At 46.8% G+C, this 20115-nt stretch overlaps 2 protein-coding genes across 2 annotated transcripts; one reads left to right on the top strand and one right to left on the bottom strand.

Annotated features, from left to right (window-relative positions):
* The first annotated feature begins 846 nt into the window (after positions 1 to 846).
* On the top strand, positions 847 to 15537 carry LOC6552620 (cadherin-89D). The gene is given in 14 exon segments (XM_015154276.2): positions 847 to 918; positions 5020 to 5102; positions 5104 to 5213; positions 7251 to 7570; positions 7651 to 8360; positions 8424 to 9384; positions 9458 to 9624; positions 9696 to 12812; positions 13166 to 13234; positions 13329 to 13565; positions 14143 to 14448; positions 14515 to 14667; positions 14746 to 14955; positions 15018 to 15537. Coding segments are annotated over 14 exon segments (6840 nt in total). The 3' UTR covers positions 15343 to 15537.
* Positions 15538 to 16479: 942 nt separating this feature from the next.
* Positions 16480 to 19785, bottom strand: LOC6552621. The gene is made up of 5 exons (XM_001979831.3): positions 19289 to 19785; positions 17776 to 19222; positions 16944 to 17713; positions 16687 to 16883; positions 16480 to 16631 (listed from the first exon to the last, which is right to left on the bottom strand). The coding sequence occupies exons 1-5, from the start codon at positions 19429 to 19431 to the stop codon at positions 16480 to 16482; spliced, it is 2709 nt and encodes a 902-aa protein (XP_001979867.1). The 5' UTR covers positions 19432 to 19785.
* Between the last annotated feature and the right edge of the window lie 330 nt (positions 19786 to 20115).

Here is a 20115-nt window from a genome sequence, read left to right as displayed (position 1 = left end):
GCTGATTAGCATTGATTCTGCCAGCGAAGAGTTGTGGCTAACCACCAGCGATTCCAGAAGCCAGGAGCATTCGCACGCGCCAATTTTCCAAGCCGCTGACTCGATCGGTTTGGCTCTTCAAGAGGCCTGCGCTACACTGCAAGATCCACTGTAGTCGGTCTTTAATGTACTAATTAAGCTATGTTCTAGCTTCTCGTTTTACGACAACACTTCATAAAATATGTTTCACCACAATCTAGAGCGACTTCTCTAAACAGTTACCTATTACTTTAAGCACTTTTTCATAGACCTCTAAAATGACGGCGATTTCAAGATACTTAACATTCCGCTTTACAAGTTTGAATTGATTAAATATTGTTCAAGTCTGCTGGGCAACTTCTTTTCTGCCAGTGCATGGGCTTGCGTAGGTTGTTGTGGGCTGTCGGTCAGTCGCAGCTGGTGCTTTTGCTTCGACTTCGTCTCCACTCAGGTGTTATGTAAAGCTATTAAACCGCATAATGCAAACGCTGCTCAGTCTTTCAGCCTCTCTGTCTTTCTTCTTCGGCCTTTCTGCGCGGCGGGCTCGTTAGCATTTCTCCACCACCTATGGGCCCTCCGCTGGTTCTTTTGTTCTTGGCAGCGGCGCATCGACTCAAACTTAGATATGAGCAAGAACCGTTAAGAGGCCTTTATTGCAACTGCAACGGTTCCCATATTCATTCGAATCATATTGGATTCACTGCGGATTATCGCCATATTGTCTATATTGCGGCCGTGTTTTGTCTGAATTTTGACTTGCTAGTTCGGGCTTTCCACTGCGGCAGCTTGGTCAACATCAACATCACCATCACCATCAGCATCTCCACCATGGGGCATCATCATCACCATCAAGAGTGCCTAGGGCACCCGGCCCCAGCGAACTGCATGTTTATGCTTTATGTTAATCACTTTTGTTGTTTATACTTTTACGACTGGCTCTTGAGCTATTGGACCTTCCTTCCTTGTTTCTCGCTTTCTGGCTGGCTTTCATTCATCCACTGGGCCTGCCTTTTGTCTTTCAGTCAGCACGCAACGCACTGAAGAAATAAATAATAGCACATAGTAGCGCAACAGTTTCTGAGCGAGTCTACAGAGCCAAAGATACGCAGTATTCAGTTGTCCGTACTCCACACGCTCACACGAACTAGTTGGGAATTATAGGGCTACAAGAAAATATGTTGCCTAAGCCCATATTAAAAGCGGCAATAACTATGTGTTCCGAAAGTAAGTTAAACATTCTTCAGGCTTTATTTAAGACAATTTTTAAGGATGCGTTTGAAAACATGTGTATACGAATAAACATAAAAATATATATCTCTTTCAGTGTAGGGTAATCAATTTCTTAACAAGAATTTTATATTGTATTTTAAATATTTTTTATAAATAAATATTTTAAAATAAATATAACATTTCAAAAACTTGTTTAAATAACATTTGCTGGTTATTTGTTCAAGAGGGATGCCAATGTGATCTTGCAAGTAATCACACTTTAGAGCACATACACTTCACATACACAACATTCACTGCTCGACCGGTAAGAAAGATTACTTGGAATATTTTGAGACTCTAAATTAGAAGACATGCCTTACAGCCCTCACGAGAACCAGTTGGGAATTATAGGGCTATGGACACGAAAAATCTACAATTTGCAAAAAAAATATTTACACTTTGTGGGCAAAATTTAAAGATTTTTCGGTTTGAATTACCAGGCGAACAGGAATTCCAGAAGGTGACCAACGATCGTTTGTTTCATGTACATATGTATGTATGTATGTATATATGTATGTATGTATGTACATATGTATATATGTATGTACATATGTATGTATGTATGTACATATGTATGTTGTGTAATCTTTCAATTTTGCCTCTAAAATGTTAATTTTTTTGGCAAAATTGTGAGATTTTTTGGTTTAAATTACCAGGCGAACAGGAATTCCAGAAGGTGACCAACGATCGTTTGGTTTTCGGTATCAACCTGCTGCTGATTATGATCGCCTGGTAATTCAATCCGAAAAATCTACAATTTGCCATAAATATTTACATTTTGTGGGCATGTATGTATGTATGTATGTATGTATGTATGTATGTATGTATGTATGTATGTAGGTAGGTATGTATGTATGTATGTATGTATGTAAGTACATAATCTTTCAATTTTGCCTCTAAAATGTTAATTTTTTTGGCAAATTGAAAGATTTTACGGTTTGAATTACCAGGCGAACAGGAATTCCAGAAGGTGACCAACGATCGTTTGGTTTTCGGTAGCAACCTGCTGCTGATTATGATCGCCTGGTAATTCAATCCGAAAAATCTACAATTTGCCATAAATATTTACATTTTGTGGGAATGTACGTATGTATGTATGTATGTATGTATGTATGTATGTATGTACGTACGTACGTATGTATGTATGTATGTATGTATGTATGTATGTATGTATGTATGTATGTATGTATGTATGTATGTATGTATGTATGTATGTATGTATGTATGTATGTATGTATGTATGTATGTATGTATGTATGTATGTATGTATGTATGTATGTATGTATGTATGTATGTATGTATGTATGTATGTATGTATGTATGTATGTATGTATTTACGTATGTATGTATGCATGTATGTATGTATGTACATATGTATGTTTGGTCATAATCAGCAGCAAGTTGCTACCGAAAACCAAACGATCTTTGGTCACCTTCTGGAATTCCTGTTCGCCTGGTAATTTAAACCGAAAAATCTCACAATTTTGTCTCCAAATTTTCTCGCAAATTGTAGAGTTTTCGGATTGAATTACCAGGCGATCATAATCAGCAGCAGGTTGCTACCGAAAACCAAACGATCGTTGGTCACTTTCTGGAATTCCTGTTCGCCTGGTAATTCAAACCGTAAAATCTTTCAATTTGCCAAAAAAATTAACATTTTAGAGGCAAAATTGAAAGATTATGTACATACATACATACATACATACATACATACATACATACATACATACATACATACATACATACATACATACATACATACATACATACATACATACATACATACATACATACATACATACATACATACATACATACATACAGACATGCATACATACATACATACATACATACATACATACATGCCCACAAAATGTAAATATTTATGGTAAATTTTAGATTTTTCGAATTTAATTACTAGGCGATCATAATCAGCAGCAGGTTGCTACCGAAAACCAAACGATCGTTGGTCACCTTCTGGAATTCCTGTTCGCCTGGTAATTTAAACCGAAAAATCTCACAATTTTGTCTCCAAATTGTCTCGCAAATTGTAGAGTTTTCGGATTGAATTACCAGGCGATCATAATCAGCAGCAGGTTGCTACCGAAAACCAAACGATCGTTGGTCACCTTCTGGAATTTCTGTTCGCCTGGTAATTTAAACCGAAAAATCTCACAATTTGCCAAAAAAATCAACATTTTAGATGCAAAATTGAAAGATTATGTACATACATACATACATACATACATACATGCATACATACATACATACATACATACATACATACATACATACATACATACATACATACATACATACATACATACATACATACATACATACATACATACATACATACATACATACATACATACGTACATGCCCACAAAATGTAAATATTTATGGTAAATTTTCGATTTTTCGAATTTAATTACTAGGCGATCACAATCAGCAGCAGGTTGCTACCGAAAACCAAACGATCGTTGGTCACCTTCTGGAATTCCTGTTCGCCTGGTAATTTAAACCGAAAAATCTCACAATTTTGCCTATAAAATGTACATTTTTTTGGCAAACTGTAGATTTTTCGTGTCCATAGCCCTACAATTCCCAACTGGTTCTAGCGAGGACTGTAAGGCATGTCTTCTAGTTTAGAGTCACAAATTATTCCAAGTAATCTTTCTTACCGGTCGAGCAGTGAGTATAGTGTATGTGTAGTGTATGTAGTAGTGTATGCGTTCTTGATTACTTGCAAGATCACATTGGCATCCCTCTTGAACAAATAACCAGGTAAGTGTTAGTTATACAAGTGTTTGAAATTATGATCGCCTAATAATTTAAACCGAAAAATCTCACAATTTTGCCTGCAAAATGTTAATTTTTTTTTGGCAAATTGTAGATTTTTCGGATTGAATTACCAGGCGATCATAATCAGCAGCAAGTTGCTACCGAAAACCAAACGATCGTGGACACCTTCTGGAATTCTTGTTCGCCTGGTAATTCAAACCGAAAAATCTTTCAATTTTGCCTCCAAAATGTAAATATTTATGGCAAATTGTAGATTTTTCTTGTGCCCTAAGCCCTATAATTCCCAAGTCATGTCTTCTAATTTAGAGTCACAAAATATTCAAAGTAATCTCTCTTACCGGTCGAGCAGTGGCTGTAGTGTATGTAGTAGTGTATGCGTTCTTGATTACTTGCAAGATCACATTGGCATCCCTCTTGAACAAATAACCAGGCAAATGTTATTCATACAAGTGTTTGAAATGTTATAATATTTATTTTAAAATACTTATTCATAAACAATATTTAAAATACAATATAAAATTCTTGTTAAGAAATTGATTACCCTACACTGAAAGAGATACATATTTTTATGTTTATTCGTATACAAAGTGCTACTAGATTAATCTCGAGCTGTAAGTAATTAAATATCTCTCTTACCGGTCGAGCAGTGAGTGTAGTGGTTTTTGTATGTAGTTTTCATTAGACAGTCGCGCTGCAAGAGAATCCTGAACAGCAAATGCTCAGTTCTATATTCTACATTTTTCCCAATCTTTTGAGTTTTCTTTTTGCTGCACTTGAAGCAAGGCTTTTTCAGACTGCTCACGAGGCTTTTCCTCAGCCACTTGTCGTGGCTTTTCTTGTTTTCTTGTGTGTGAAAAACTAGTCTCATCGCGCTCGCCTTTCAGCCCGCAGTTCGGAAGATAGCTTCAGTTGGTCGCGAGGTGTTAGCGTTGTCGGTTGGTTCGGTTGCAAGCGCGATGCGAGCGCGTGGATAGTGAAACATATCTAGGGAAAAGTTCAGTGAAAATTTCGGAAAAAGAAGGCCAATCAGGATATGGCAGTCATATGTATTTGGGCTATGCCCTTAGCAGTATTTGGGCTAATCGCAATGGGCCAAGCGGCGAAAACGGGACAAGTGCAAGGCAAGTTACCAAAAACAAGTTGACCAAAAGCCGTTATAGCCTTTTCAAGTTGGCGGGATGTGTTCATAAATCTCCCGGCTAATATGTGTGTCTCCAGCGCTCAATCTCTCTGCCTGAGTGCTAATGTGTTGGTTTGCGTAAATCAAGTGCTGGACGCAGTTTGTCGCCTAAGTCTTTCGTTTGCTCGACCCCTTCCCCGTCGCATGCAACTCGTTTGGCTCGTTTGCAGACCGTTAAATAACCCAAATTTCGAATTTAAATGCTGGTGCGACAGCTTTTCCTCAGGGGCTGGCGAAAAATGTGCAAGGAAATTGATTTGTTTTTTGAAGCTTTTATCTCCATGCGGCAACCCGTCAATTGGTTTATGCAATGGCTGACAGCTGGCCCACTTCACCATCCATTCATCCATCCACTCCCGAACTGACCCATATCAGTAACCTGCTCCTGCACCATTTACCAGCCAAGTTGGTAAATCTCCGACCGCCCCACCGTGAACTCAATAACCCGACTTGGGAACCCAAGTGTCGCTGGAGTAGTGAGTGTGGCAATGTTCTAATTAAAACTTAATTCGTTTGTGTTACTTGGAATGACCGCCTGAGCTTAATGTTCTAGATGATGGCTAAACTCGAAGCCAAGTATGAATGGGTAAATTGTTGCTAGTCAACAGGTGCTAAAGCGTTCGGGCCGCATGTGAATGGTGGATATGAATTACATATAATTTCTGTTTTATGAGAACAATGCGAATGACATTTATGTTGTGGGAACTGAGTTGAAGAACCGTTACGAAAAGTCTTCAATCCTGAAAGTGCTAAGTGCCATCGGAATAGAACTGCATAATTAATAAAATGCGATTCATATTGAACTGGAGAGAAGAAACTTATGGCACTATTTTGGAATACATTGTTAATTAATTCATTATTTGGATGAACTAAGGTTTGGTTCGTAAGCATTGTTAATAATTCAGGGAGCTCACATAAGCACCTTTATAACATGTATTTTGTATTATTTTTAGTGAATCCCATTCTTTATTGACTTAATAAAACTAGCATGTGCTACACTGATTTACAATTTCTTAGTCAAATGTGCAGTTTCTGCTGCACATACTCGTATCTACCCATGTGGTGGGTGGGCAAATAGTTTCTTAGCAAACAGTTCACACCGAAGTGAGCCAGAAACTGCAAGTAAATAATAGAAATGGCAGCTCAAATTACAACTGCGGCAATAGCAAGAAGCAGCCACAGCGAAAATGGATTTAAACTAAGCCACAAATAAAACAATAAGCCAGCAATGCCTACGATGACAAGAAACTGGTTGCAGCAGAAGATACTTGGCGATGGCCAAGATTTCACTGCATCTGCATCTGCAGCTGAAAGCAACAATAATAATTTCGCGCTGCAGGAGATCTTCCGAAAACTAATGATACAAAAATAAAAACAAGAAAGAAAATGAAGCTCGGAGAAATGTCAGCGAGTCAGACGACGATGTGGTATGCTGTCTTCTTGTCACTCGGAACGCATTTGGCCGGGATGCCTTTGGGCCAAAAGCCAGCCGAGCCGTGGGCAAACAAAAAGTGCTTAATTATGTCATGAGGGTGGGAACTAAGGCAGCAGAAAATAATTTGCAAAGGCTTTGAGCAACACGGAGCCCTCCATCTGAGCTGGGGAGAATCCGAGGCAGGGAGACAGCTGAATGCATGTGGAAAAGTGTTGCAACTGCACATGAAAACCGCAGCTGAATGGGCCACGCGACAAACGTAGAAAGTTTTTGGTTAGCTGGCGCCAGTTCTGCCACGCCTCCTTAGCCACAAAAGCCGCCCCCTTGAGAGCCCCACAATTTGGTCCGCACGTCGCTGTGCGGTGATTTTCCAATTGTCTTTAGCCTGGCACTTTTCCGTTTTCGGTTCTCAGAGTGTGCGAAAAAATTTGCATGCCCAAATAAAAACACAACAGCGACAATTTGTCAAAGTTTTACTTTTCTTCTACATGCCGTGTGTATGTACGTATATAGTAATCTGTAATCTCGTGCCCCACTTTTCAGCCAACTCCGGCAGCTGTGCGTTTCACACGCTCGACGGCGTCGCCGCCGAAAGCGAAGGTGTGCGCTTCATCCGCCTGCGTGAAGACGCCCAGGTGGGCAAGGAGATCCTCCGGCTGCAGGCTTATCCCCGCTCCACGGTCGCCCTCAAGGGCGCCGATGCCAGCGGAGACCACAAGTACTTCAACCTGACGGAGCACAATGCCACCACTCTGGTGGTCAGCCTGGCGCGCTCATTGGAGCGACTGGTGGACCGGGATGTGCCGCGGAACTTGCTCAAGTTCCGGATACTCTGCGCCGGCAAGCAGGAGAAACTCGAGGAGGTGGGTGGCTTCATCCTCAATTGACACCTGTCACCTTTATTGCTTCGAGTGGATACTTATACCGTGCTTCCTGCTTACAGGGTAGCTATCTGTCCATCACCGTGTACATCGAGGATGTGAACGACAACGCCCCGGAGTTCCTCAACGTGCCCTACGTGGTGGACGTGGATGAGAACACCTCCATTGAGAGCATCATCTTTGAGGGAGTGCAGGCCTTCGATCGCGACAAGCCCAATACGCCCAACTCCGAGGTGCACTTCAGTATGTCCACGGTGCCGGAGCAACTTTCGGCCGACGGAAGTCCGTACTTTGCCCTCAAGAGTCCACATCGGCCGCTGCTGATTTTGAAGCGGGAACTGGACTTCGATAGTGGTATCAGGCAGTTCAAGCTGCCTATATTCGCATGGGATCGAGGCACTCCAGCCAACCAGGCCAACACCACGATCACGATAAACGTGCGGGATGTGGACGATCTGCCGCCAAAATTCACCGAGGGCGTCTACCGCACCAGGATCAACGAGTTCTATCCGATGACGGGGGTGCCCATAAGGATACCTCTGTACTTTGCCCCGCCCATCATGGCCTTCGACCAGGATTCGCTGAACGCTTCGCTCGTCTACGAAATCATTTCGGGCAATGAGCGACAGCTCTTCCGGGTGAATCCCCACAATGGTGTCATGTATCTGCAGAAGGAAATTGACCTGGAAGAGGAGAGTCTGCCGGGCAACACCTTCGTCCTTCAGCTCGAGGCGCGACAAAAGGATAATCCCCTCAAGAAAGCTCTGGCACGGTTAGTATAACAGTATAATTACAAAGAAAAACTTGATTGACCCATCTTGAATTGTTTCCACAGCATCGAAGTGGAGGTTTTGGATCTGAACGACAATGTTCCCGAGTTTGAGGCAGACTTTTACAACATTTCCATAGTGGAAAATCTGCCCACCGGCTTTAGTGTACTGCAGGTTAACGCCGTCGATCGGGATCAGGGCGAGAACTCGGAGTTTCTGTACAATCTGGTTGAGACCAAGGATGCGGCAGGTGCTTTTCGCATAGACTCCCGAACTGGATGGATTACTGTGCGTGACGATCGGCTACTAGATCGCGAACAGCGCAGATCCATTCAGCTGAATGTGGAGGCCTTGGAGCGCAATCCCTCGTACCTGGATGATAAGCATCTGAAGAAACCGGGACCCAGCAAGGTTCAAGTGGAGATCACGCTGCTGGACACGAACGACAACACGCCAAAGTTCGAGCACGGAAATCTGTACGAATTCAAGGTGCCTATCAACGCGCCCACGGGTTACGTGATAGGTCAGGTGGTCGCACACGATCCAGATGCGGGTCCAAATGGCCACCTGCTGTACGAGCTGCAACGACCGAAGGGTAGTGGGTACATCCCATTCCGGCTGGACAACAAGAATGGCACCATTTATGTGGGTGGACCACTGCGAAGGGGACGCATCGCAGTCTTCGTGGAGGCCACTGATCAGCCTACAAATCCCTCGGAGCGGCGCTTCTCCCTGGCAGTGATCACCATTGAAGTGTACGCCACCATTGATGACCAGGCCATTGACTTCGTGGGTGCTCCGTACGAGTTTTGGGTGGGCGCGAATACTCCGTTGGGCACCTCAGTGGGTCAAGTGCGAACCACGCTGATCTACGACGGTGGCGATGAAATAATGTATGATCTGCTGCACACTTACTCGGAAGGCGTACCTTTCGCCATCGAGGAGCGGTCCGGCATTATCACTGTCATTCGGGAGCTATCTGATTTCAAGCGGAAAGTCTACCAATTCGAGGCGGTGGCCAATTATGTAAGTTCACCTCATTACCATTAAAATCTTCGAGCTTTGTGAGTGTCCATAATGGTTTGTTGGCTGCTTCCAGCTCTTTGCCAACTCCACCCAATCACTTGTCATGTCGCGAAGCTCGTCTCCACTGACCACAATAGCCTCGCCCGCCGAACTCAGCGATGAAGGCGTACTCATCACCAATCTCACCATCCATATAGTCAACAAGCCGGAGCACAAGGTGCCCCTAAGACCTGTCATAGAGTAAGTACGGTTCATCATACCATTTAATTGGTCTAGCAACTTAATTTTTCTAAATATCTGTCTAACTTCAGAGAGATCAACATGAATGTGATCAACTTCCACGTGGAGGAGAACGTTGTGGGCGGCATCATTGGGCAGCTGCTGTACAAGAATGGCCTCAATCTGGTCAACAACGAGCTGGGAACGTTCCGGGAGATGCCATCGGAGGCAACCGGGCGCAATCTCACCATGGGCAGCAGGTTCCGCAGCCGAAGCAGGAGTCGCAGTTCCAAATCGAAGCGCCGATTGCCAAGACGTCTGGCGGGCGATGCGAACATAAAGCTTCGCTACATCATTGCCAACCAGCAGGAGGTGGTGAACAAGATCTCCATCACGGAGGATGGCACGTTGCTCACCCTCACCGGACTGGATCGCGAGCAGCAGCCCAGCTACGAGCTAACCGTGATCGTGGAGTACAGCACGGGACTGGTGAGTGGAGCTGGGATCTACCAGGTGAACATCAAGGTGGACGACGTCAACGACAATGCGCCCAAGTTTAATGCTCTCACCTATGTGGGGTTGATCAACGAGAACTGTGCTGTGGGCACCGAGCTGTCCATGAATCATGCCATACTCATCCAGGATGCCGATGAGGGACCCAATGCTGAGTTCAGGGTTCAACTCCAGGGCGACTACAGCGACGAATTCAGCATAGAGTACGTGAATGGCACTTCCCCGGAGAACTCCACTACTCCACATCATAAAATGCCACCCACAACAGGGGCATTTAATATCTTCAACCTCACGGATCAGTGGAACGACGAGTTCAAGTACCAGGAGCTGCACACCACCTTCATGCAGACGAACTTCAAGCTCAGTTCGGGCCCGTATTTCCGCATCTGCTATACGGGAAAGAGGGGCTTGGATCGTGAGAAGCAGCAGCTGTACAACCTGAAGATCATTGCCGCCGACACTGGCGGTCTCTCGGGATATGCCCATCTCACTATCCTAGTGGCAGACGTTAATGACAATGCTCCGATGTTTGAACGCATCTCCGTGTTCAAGGACTCGCGCTTGGAGATCCGTGAGTACACCACCGATATGGAGATCTACTTCGTAGAGAGCTCGAGTGGACTGGCAGCTCCTCAGGCAACGGCGGCTATGATGCTAGCCCCACCTCCGTATCACATACCCGGATCACCGAGATTCAGCGTGGATCGAGAGAGATCGGCGGGTGCAGGATTGGGAGTGGTGGCTAGAGCTAAGTCCCGGCGGAGAATGGTCCGCGCCTTGTCCACCAAATGCCCACTGTTCGCCATTTACGAAGACACTCCAGTGGGCTCCAAGATGCTCCAACTGAGCGCAAGTGATGAGGACTACGGAAAGAATGCCCAGCTGCACTACGAGCTCCAGGGAGAGCAGGTGGAGCGCACACCCGGAGTGCCCATGCTGCGGGTTCAGGGAGTGAAGTACTTTGCAATAGACAAACTCAGCGGAGAGCTGTCGCTCAACTATCCGTTGTCGGCGAACATCGAGGTTATGCTAAATCTAACAGTGACGGATATCGATGGTCTAAGCGATTCCACCTGCCTGCGATTCACCGTGATGGATGTCAACGACCATGCGCCCACGTTCAAGAAGTCCTGGTACAGCTTCGATACCCCGGAGGGCGAGTATAAGGACAGTGTGCTGGGCCAGCTGACCGCCATAGACATGGACTTTGGCGAGAACGCCAATATAACGTACACGCTCAGTGATTCCCACCTGCCATTTACCATCAAACCCGCCTCGGGAGTGCTGAAGATCCACGGGCAGCTGGATCGGGAGCTGAAGGACAAGTACAGCTTCCAGGTGATCGCCAGGGACAATGCGCCCGTGATGCAGCGAATGTCCAGCAGCGTGGATGTGGAAGTGAATGTCCTGGACGTCAACGACAATCGGCCGGAGTTCATTGGCTACGACGACCAGACAAAGGCGGTGAAGTTCATTCCGAGTGTGGCGGATCGCACGTTGATGCTGCCGGTGTACAAGGCCTATCTGGATCGAAGCACCCAGCCGGGTACATTCGTGAGGCAGCTCACGGCCATTGATAAGGACAATGTGGGCAATGGCAACGGACTGGTCTTGTACTCCATTCGCCACCAGGAAATGCAAGCACCGCTCTTCCAAATCGACTCCCGCGACGGCACCATCTCCACAATATCCCGCATCAATGGCTACAATGACTACGAGCATCTGAATGTGTCTGTGATAGCCTCGGATGTGGGCAGTCCAGCCTTATCCGCTACGGCCGTTGTAATTGTGAACCTCCAGGGGCAGGCAGTCACGGATCCCCCGAAGTCCACTCCCAAGCCAGAGCCGCCGGCAAATGTCACCGTATTCCAGCACGCCTATTACGAGGTCAAGCTCACGGAGAACAACGAAGCGCCCATCGAGGTGATGCGCCTGAATCTGAGCGCCGGCCTCAATCCCGAGAACTATCGCTGGTCGCTGTGGCTGGAGGAGGGCTTGGATGAAACGGATGCCCATCCGCCCTTTGAATACGATGCCAAGAACATGCTGTTGTATGCCCTCAAGCCCTTCGACAGGGAGCACATATCCCGATACCAACTGAGGATACGGGCGGATCGACTGAGTCGCGAAGCTAGGAATTATGCCCGCGTCTCGTATCCAGTGGTAGATGAGCGCATAGAGGGTCTGTCGCCGAACGAGTGCCGGATTCTGGTCCACATTGCGGATGAGAACGACAATGCACCCAAGTTCCGGGGCAATGGGCAACCGCTTGTGGCCGTTCTGCCGCTGAGTGCCAGCTTTGGATACCCTGTGACCCGGGTGGAGGCCAACGATTTGGATGAGGGCCTGAACGCCGAGATACGCTATCGACTGCTCAACGAGCCCACGCGACTTTTTGGCATCGACGAGCTGTCGGGTAATATTCGCCTGCTCGGCGACCTTTCCCGCAGCGAGCACATCTACGGATTCGATGTGAAGGCCACGGATCGCATGGGCGCGGATGATGGCAGGAGTGGCATCGTCAACGTGTTCGTCTATGTCATCGATGAGGCCAAGCAGGTGCGTCTGGTGGTGGCCGGAATGCCCGTCGAGGTGGAGCGCCGCATTGAGGGACTAATGGAGGCGCTAAGCGATGCCATTGGCAAGGACGTGCGCGTCAGACTTTTGGAGCCGTACTCCGGGGGGCTGGAGCCCGCGTAAGTAACCATACATCCATTGTGGTCCCATTTGCTATAGTATGTCAGTATAAAAGCAGGTGCCTAGACCATTAAAACATTTATCACCAATGCTTTTGAAAATCACAGCCTTTATAAGAGCAACAATTTAAATGAAAATGTAATGGATAGCTAGGTAGAGATTAATGCATCGATAACTGGCCAGTATGGCAATTCATGCTTTCTAACCAATTATTTAAAGTGTCTGATAAAGATCCAAGTTATCCAAGTTAATGCAGTTTTCGACCGCCTTGCATAACATGAATGGCCATTAGTTGCCATCAAAACACCGCAGTGCCATCGTCTAACTGGTTCTGTACCCTCTCCACTTGCAGCACCAATGCCTACATCTACGCCGTGGATCCGCACACGAACGCCATTGTGGAAATGGAGCAACTGCAGGAGTAAGTTTTCCACACCGCGCTGCTCCTGCCGCAGCGAAAATCGATTGACCCAGAACTGCCAGGCGAATTAATGGCCTCGAATTGCTTCTTTCAGCGCCCTGGCCGGCCTCCAACTGGACGCACTGCAGCTGCAGCAGCAGAAGCTCGACGGCGGCAAGCCCATGCCCCGCATCCTCCAGCTGGCCGAGTTCGGGCAGTTGGCCCGGCCCACGCACGCCTCCGCGTCCAGTTTCATGGGAGGATTGGAGTTTGTGACGGTGGTTCTGCTGGCGCTGGTCAGCCTGGGCGCACTGGTAGCCGCCTGCTGCTACGTGTGCATGCGCCAAAAACGGTATGAATGAGGTGCATGGGTGACATTCAAGTGCAACTGCAACTGCAACTGCAACCGAAAGACTGCTTACTGGGCGCTCTGATGTAGCTCATAGATGCATTTCATGTTAGCCATAGTGTTAGCTTAAGCTGAAGGCCCCATAATAAATCTTAAGTCAATTGCAAATGTTGTTGTTGTTGCTGCCGCTGCCGCTGATGGCCATGATCATGGTCAAGTTGCTCGATGCTCTGGAGCCCCTGCAAAAACCGGCTGGCATTGGGCCTTTCCTGTCCGATTAAATTATAACGGTAAAATGCAACAAACACAACATCAAATGCAACAATGCAGCAACAGCAACATGAGGCAATTAGCTGAAGATCTTGTGACATCGCTGCAACCGCATCCCAAATGGGAAAGCCAATCAAACGGAATGCCATCTCATCAGCTCAGCTCATCCTGCACGGAGAAAAATAAAGCATCTGCTTCATGTTTCAAACTTAGAGTTACAGTGAAAGAAACCAATATCTATAAGTTTGCCTATGCGAAATTAATACGAATAGCTCCAAGCTACTACCACTTTTTCCACTTCCCATTGCAGGCGTCTCTGGTCTCAGCGTGATTTCTCCGCCTCCGACGCCGGGCTCACCTATACCATCGCCGGCATCGGATCCCCTCGTGGCCAGAAGCAGCGCCGCCAGCGGCAGCAGCGGCACACACAGCGCTGCAGCAAGGGCAGCACCGGCAGCCAACGACCCACCAGTGCCTTCATGCCCGAGTCCGTCTGCTCCTCGGCCCAGACGCAGTCGACGGCCACCGCCACCGAGAAACTGGAGCAGCAGCTGCACCACCACCACCAGCAGCAGGCGATGGCCACGCAGCAGCAGCACCATCAGTACCTGAACGAGTGAGTAAATGCCTTAGTTGAACGTGTTTCTGGACACTAATTGCCATGGCCATCATCCCCGAACAGACAGCAGCGACAGCAGCAGCAGCAGCGCGAGTACATAGACGTTCCTCTGCCCAAATCCATTGCCAAGGCAGCGGCGGCGACCGAGGGAGCTGTGGGCGTGGGGAGCACTCCATTCGTGCTCAAGTACAACGCCTGCCAGCCCGTTAACAATCTGTAAGTCTATGAATATACATCAAACTAAGGCTTTCGAATGGGACAATCTATCTTGCAATCTGTCATCCCAACCAACAGCAACAATTACGAAACCTCGCTGTTCTCACTCCACTCGACGGGCCAAGACTCCGGGGTGGAGTTCCTGAGCAGCCGCGAGCTGTACGAGACCTCGCCGGACTCCTTCCAGCACGGCGGCTCCAAGCGCGGCAACAACACGGAAGTTCTGTGTCCCAGACATGCGAAGGCGCACTTGGAGCTGCGCCAGCCGCATCCAAACACGGACAGCAGGTGAGCCTCAGCTTGGATAACCCTAATCCATGTGTAATTTCTGAACACAACTGTCGCAACAGCGACACCTACGAGGACTCGCTGAAGACAGATGAGCCACTGGTGGCCCACAATTGCCGCAGTGCCAACTGCGAGCACCGCCAGCATCAGCAGCAACCCAGCCACCATCCGCACTACCAGAACACGCGGTTCGAGAAGCGCTCCTGCGTGCGCCACTCCTTCTCCGGGGTCAAGGACGACCTCATGCAGCAGTCGCCGCAGATCTCGCTGCGCCCCCGGGGCCACGCCCTCCGCAACTCGATGAACGACCTGGAACAGAGGTTGCACAACCTGGAGCAGTCCTTCCGCCGTCCGCTCGAATTTAGCAAATCCAATTCATTGTTTTAGTTCATTTCTTAGCTAGAGACAACGCAGTGCAATTTTAGTTTAGTCCGCCTAGAATAGGTTTTAGCTGTTAAGAAACAAGTGCAATAAATTTGAGAGATGTTCTTCTCGTGTGAACTGCATTAGATTGAGTTACGATGCACTTTCTTGTGTGTCACTTGATGCAAATGAGAAGATCAAATGCAATTATGCGGCAGTCGCAGGTGGAACAATATTTACAATTGTTGAATACATTAATTTGGTACAAGATACCTATTTTTAAGCTAAATTGAAATGTTGAACCTTAAAAAGGCGAAGAATAAGATCAATTATGTTACTTCAAATATTTGAACGCGCGTTAGTTCAGTATTTCCATTTTCAGTATTTAGTATCTCCAGAAGTGTGACCAGCCGACAAACTTTCCAGTGTTTGGCTTTGAAGTTTTGGTATTCGAAGAGAAAAACATACTGAACCAGGGAAGCCCGGAAAATTCAAAGCTGGAGTTGAATGAAAAGCCATAAATGTGTGGAAATGGAACCCAAACCAACAGGAACAGGATGAGCGGCGAGGAGCAGGCGAATCTACTGCGCTGATCAATTGTGCGGACTAGGCGGCCAACATAGCCAGGGCATGTGGCTCCAACGCTCCTGGGGTTGCCTGTGGAGGAGGAGAGTGGATCCGAGGCAAAGGAGCGGTTGGAGTAGGACTTCAAACCCTGGCCGATGTCCTCAAGCAGGAGACGAGATTTAGAAATCTATTTTTATTGTGTATGATGTTGCAGAAATTCGAAAAAATTATTAATGTCCCAAGACTGAAGTTCTAAGCTTTATAACTCAACTTTTCTTAATCATACCTCATACCTCATAATCATTGTAATTATTGTTAGTTTATATTTTACTATATTATTTAATATAGTCTACTTTTTGAAGTATCTATGTAGTAGAAACAATGAACAATGAAGCAATACAAAATAAGAGAAGTTCTGCATGAATGATCAACATCTTTCCAAAAGCGATAACTAAGGTGCTAGGTCTCGTAATCGACGCACGCTAATGTACTTAAATAAATTTAAACGAATGAATATCAAAATCATGTTATCAAGAACTTAATGCTACAAACATATGAAGGAATGTGATCCATGTTGTCGAAACTCACGTAAAATTATACAGGTGGCGCGTTCAGAATATTCTGAAGATTCGGAATCGTAATGAGACGAGTATCGGGTTCAGGGCCATTCTTAACGCCACAAAAGAATCGGGCCTTATGTACGAGAAAGTGCTCCAGAGCTGCAAAGTTCTTCGATTTATCGAAGCCTGCAATGAAGTGATTATTAATAAGGCTGGGCAGAAATTGAATGGGATAATGTACCATCTATAAAGCACTTCGTGGCATAGACGTCACTTAGCAAATCCCGGGCCATCGGTTTCACATGCTCCACGGCCACATATTCAGAGTTTCCGAAATCACAGTACAGAATTCTGGCCATATTGTCCTTGACCTCCTGGCAGACTCCGCGATACCAGCTTTCATCCTCGCTGAAAAGCGCTAAGCACAGTTCACCAACGCTGCAATTGGCGTGAAGCGCATGAAAATAATGATATGTACAGATATGGTAACCAATTTACCGTGGTACGTAACCCGGAACAGCATTGTGGTTACACGCTCCCTGATGGGCCACCAAGCTGAGCATGTTCTTGAATTCATCGGCCACCTTTCCGTCCTTGAAGTAGGCGGCAGTGATGTAGCCAGTCTGGGCCATTCCGTCAGCGTTCAAAACGATTAGGTTGACCTTGTCGCCCAAAGGAGCTAGATTCTTGGGTAAAGCGTTGAAAAAGAAGCGTTCAATGGGCTTATGATCGGACGCAACTTGGGAAGCAGAGTTTTTAGTCGGATCGACAGGTACAGGTGACTTCGGTGGAGAGGGCGGTAGTGGAGTCAAATTCTTGGCTACCTCTAGCAGAAGTGGTGACTGCACCTTCTGTTGTTCGGGAGAGACAGCAGGCGATGGACTTGGAGTAAGAGCACCCTTTGGTGTAACCACTTCCGGCTTATCTTGTACCGGTGTAAATATAAGAGGCAGCATTCGGAGCACCAAGGAGCGCGGAGAGCCGGAACTGGACAGCAGATCCACGGTCGGTGTAGTAGCATCTACCATTCCCAGGCTAAGCATTTCTTCTTGGGCGCACATCTTGTCCAGCAATTGAATGGCCCTGTTGTTGACTGGCACTGCTGCATCCGGAATATTGCAGACATCCTTTAACTGCACACGCATCAGGCACACGGGCAAATTCTCCAGGAAGCGACAAGACTTGCGTATCGCCGCCAACTCCACCTTTTGGGTGGCACCAGTATCAACGTTCTTCACATCAAATATTCCGTTTGCAATACTCAATATCTGTAAAAATCGGAAAAGTTTTTAGATTTCAATAAAAGGCTTCAACTGAAATATCCACCAACCTCGCCCCGGAAGTGACCCATTTTCTTGGAGACAACCAGCACAATGCTGCCAACAGATACGTCACTGGATTCGTGGATTGGAGCGCACTTGTACTCCAGACGCTTGAAAATATCCGCATACTGCTTGGCATCTGGGGAGCTGATGTATACCTCCTTAAAGCTGACAACGTGGGTAATAAATACAATGGAGTCTTGCGCTATGGGTTCACGCCAGTACTTGTGACCTAGATTTGAAATCTGACCCAAGAAGGTGCTTAGTCGGGCCAGACAAATCTGCTCGCCCTTGAAATTCAGCGCGGCATTTGCCGCTCGTAACTTTTCGTTGGGCGACGGGCTATTCAGTTTAAGCTTGACCGTCAGATCTGCACCTTGAGTCTCAAGCTCCTTAGGCACGGAGTCTTTCAGCTGAGCGGCAAACACTCGAATGGGCAGGCCAAGTAGTTCGCTGGGAATACGACTCAACTCGGTGGTTATGGACACTCGACCCTCGTCCATTTCGTAGACCAAGAACGCAGGCGTCGGCTTCGCGATATGATCCAATAGGAAAGCTCGCCTATAACCATCCTTGGTGCGGGCGGCCACAAAGAAGGTGCACTTCTCCTCGGGAAAGGGCCCAGTAAACGGTTGTCCTGGCTTCCCGGCTAGGCTGTCGTTCAAGTCTGCGTTGACATGGTCCATCACGTTAATCTGGATGAGGGCCACCTGCGGCTCGTTGTGTGCTGGATTTGTCTTAAACACCCGAATCACCTTAACTTCTGGATTCAGCTGCAGCATCTCCAATGGCAAATTTAGTGGTATTGTCATCTTGGGCTTTAGGTGGACGTGATAAACGCCGTCGCGGGTTTTGGTTCCCAGCAGACGAAGTGTTAAGTTCTTATTGACCTGAACTCCAGTGTTTGTGGGCAGTTTTACCCGGAAAGCGAAAGCCTTGTACTCGGACATTTTGGGCACAACACTGTAAATGTCCCGAAACGGTGTACCCACTATCGGACCGTAGTCAATCAGCCGGACTTCGGCCTTTTGCTTGTCATGGCAGACCTCCAAGACCTGACCGCGGTGGACCTTTGTGTCCACACTGATGGCCACCAGGGTGTCCTCTTGTACGTTCTGCACACGAATCAGCTTCTGGTTCTGCATGCAGCGCTGCATGTTGTCCGTCATGCGCTCCATGCCCTCAACATTGGCTACGTGCACCACCCAGATGGGTCCGTCGTTCTCCATGAAGGTCACGCGGCACTCGAAGAACTCCCCGCCCGACGGCAGCAAGTGATCGCGCCAGTTCTCGAAAAGATCCAGCTCCTTCGGCACAGCAACAGTGGGCTCCACAAAGGGGATTGCCACTTTATTGGCAGCGCGAGTTGTAGCCAGAGGCTCTTGGGAGACAGCAGTCTCTACGCTGTGGATTGGATGCAACGGCTGTTGAAGAGGCCTGTAGGCCACCAAGGGTCTGCAAGGGTATTTGCATGGAATAAGTAAATATCATAAATTATTGCATTTTACTGATCCAACTCACGGCATAATGATGCAGACGTGCTTGTGCTTCTGCCAATCCAATCTCTGGCACTTATCCTTGCAATACGGCTCTCCACACCGCTGGCACATCAATCCGGCCGTGGTGCCACAGACGACGCATGCCGTTTCCTCCGATTTTTCCATTTCTCTGAACTTTCGGAAAAGTCTAGAAAAGACAGCGCAATTACGCACTACGCAAGAACCAATTAATGAATGGAAGAATGGCGGGCGAAAGGAAACGAAGCAAAATGGCGGCTAACGGAACTTTCAATATGAGATGTGCGAGAACGTATGTAGGCTATACGAGCGCTTTTTCTTTGTTCTTTTTGGTTTAACACAATAGGCAATTCTTTTAATTCCAAGTGCGCCACAAACCAAAGTTAAATGGAAGTTAGGTATGGCGCCTAAATTCCAAGCTTGCTAGGCACGCGCTTTAGCGCAGCGAACGAAAGTGGGAAGAGAGAGGATATCGGTATCGATAGCTGCCTGCGTTTCACAGCACTGATGGAAGTCAATTTGCCCAGCACTTGAAACAATTTCTAAGTAAACTTTCTAGGAAATAGAAAATCAAGAATTGAGTGTTTGATTGTTTTAAAACTTTAAAAAAAAAGATGACCCTCTCTTCTATCGCACTTGCAATCAATAATTAGCGTCTCTTCTGAGCTTGGGTTAATATTGGTTTACGACTTAACAATAAACTTCAAATGAACTTCGATTCCATTTGGAGTAGGAATCTCACTGCAATTGTTGACAGGAACCTCAATACCAGTCCTACAAATCCTTCGTATACCGCGCTTCTTGACAAGATACAACGAATCCAAAAACTAC

This window comes from Drosophila erecta, unplaced genomic scaffold, assembly GCF_003286155.1.
Source record: "Drosophila erecta strain 14021-0224.00,06,07 unplaced genomic scaffold, DereRS2 tig00000000-arrow-pilon, whole genome shotgun sequence".
Classification (NCBI taxonomy): Eukaryota; Metazoa; Arthropoda; class Insecta; order Diptera; family Drosophilidae; genus Drosophila; species Drosophila erecta.
Note: the sequence above shows the minus strand (reverse complement) of the source record. Positions and strands in the feature narration are given on the sequence as shown.

Bases quoted from the DNA above. Each gene is read 5' to 3' on its own strand.
- LOC6552621 (XM_001979831.3), bottom strand. From the start codon at position 19,431: ATGGAAAAATCGGAGGAAACGGCATGCGTCGTCTGTGGCACCACGGCC. The intron at 17,714-17,775 runs GTTGGTGGATAT...CGATTTTTACAG, and splicing joins TGGGTCACTTCCGGGGCGAG to ATATTGAGTATTGCAAACGG. The intron at 16,884-16,943 runs GTAAATTGGTTA...CGCCAATTGCAG, and splicing joins GTTCCGGGTTACGTACCACG to CGTTGGTGAACTGTGCTTAG.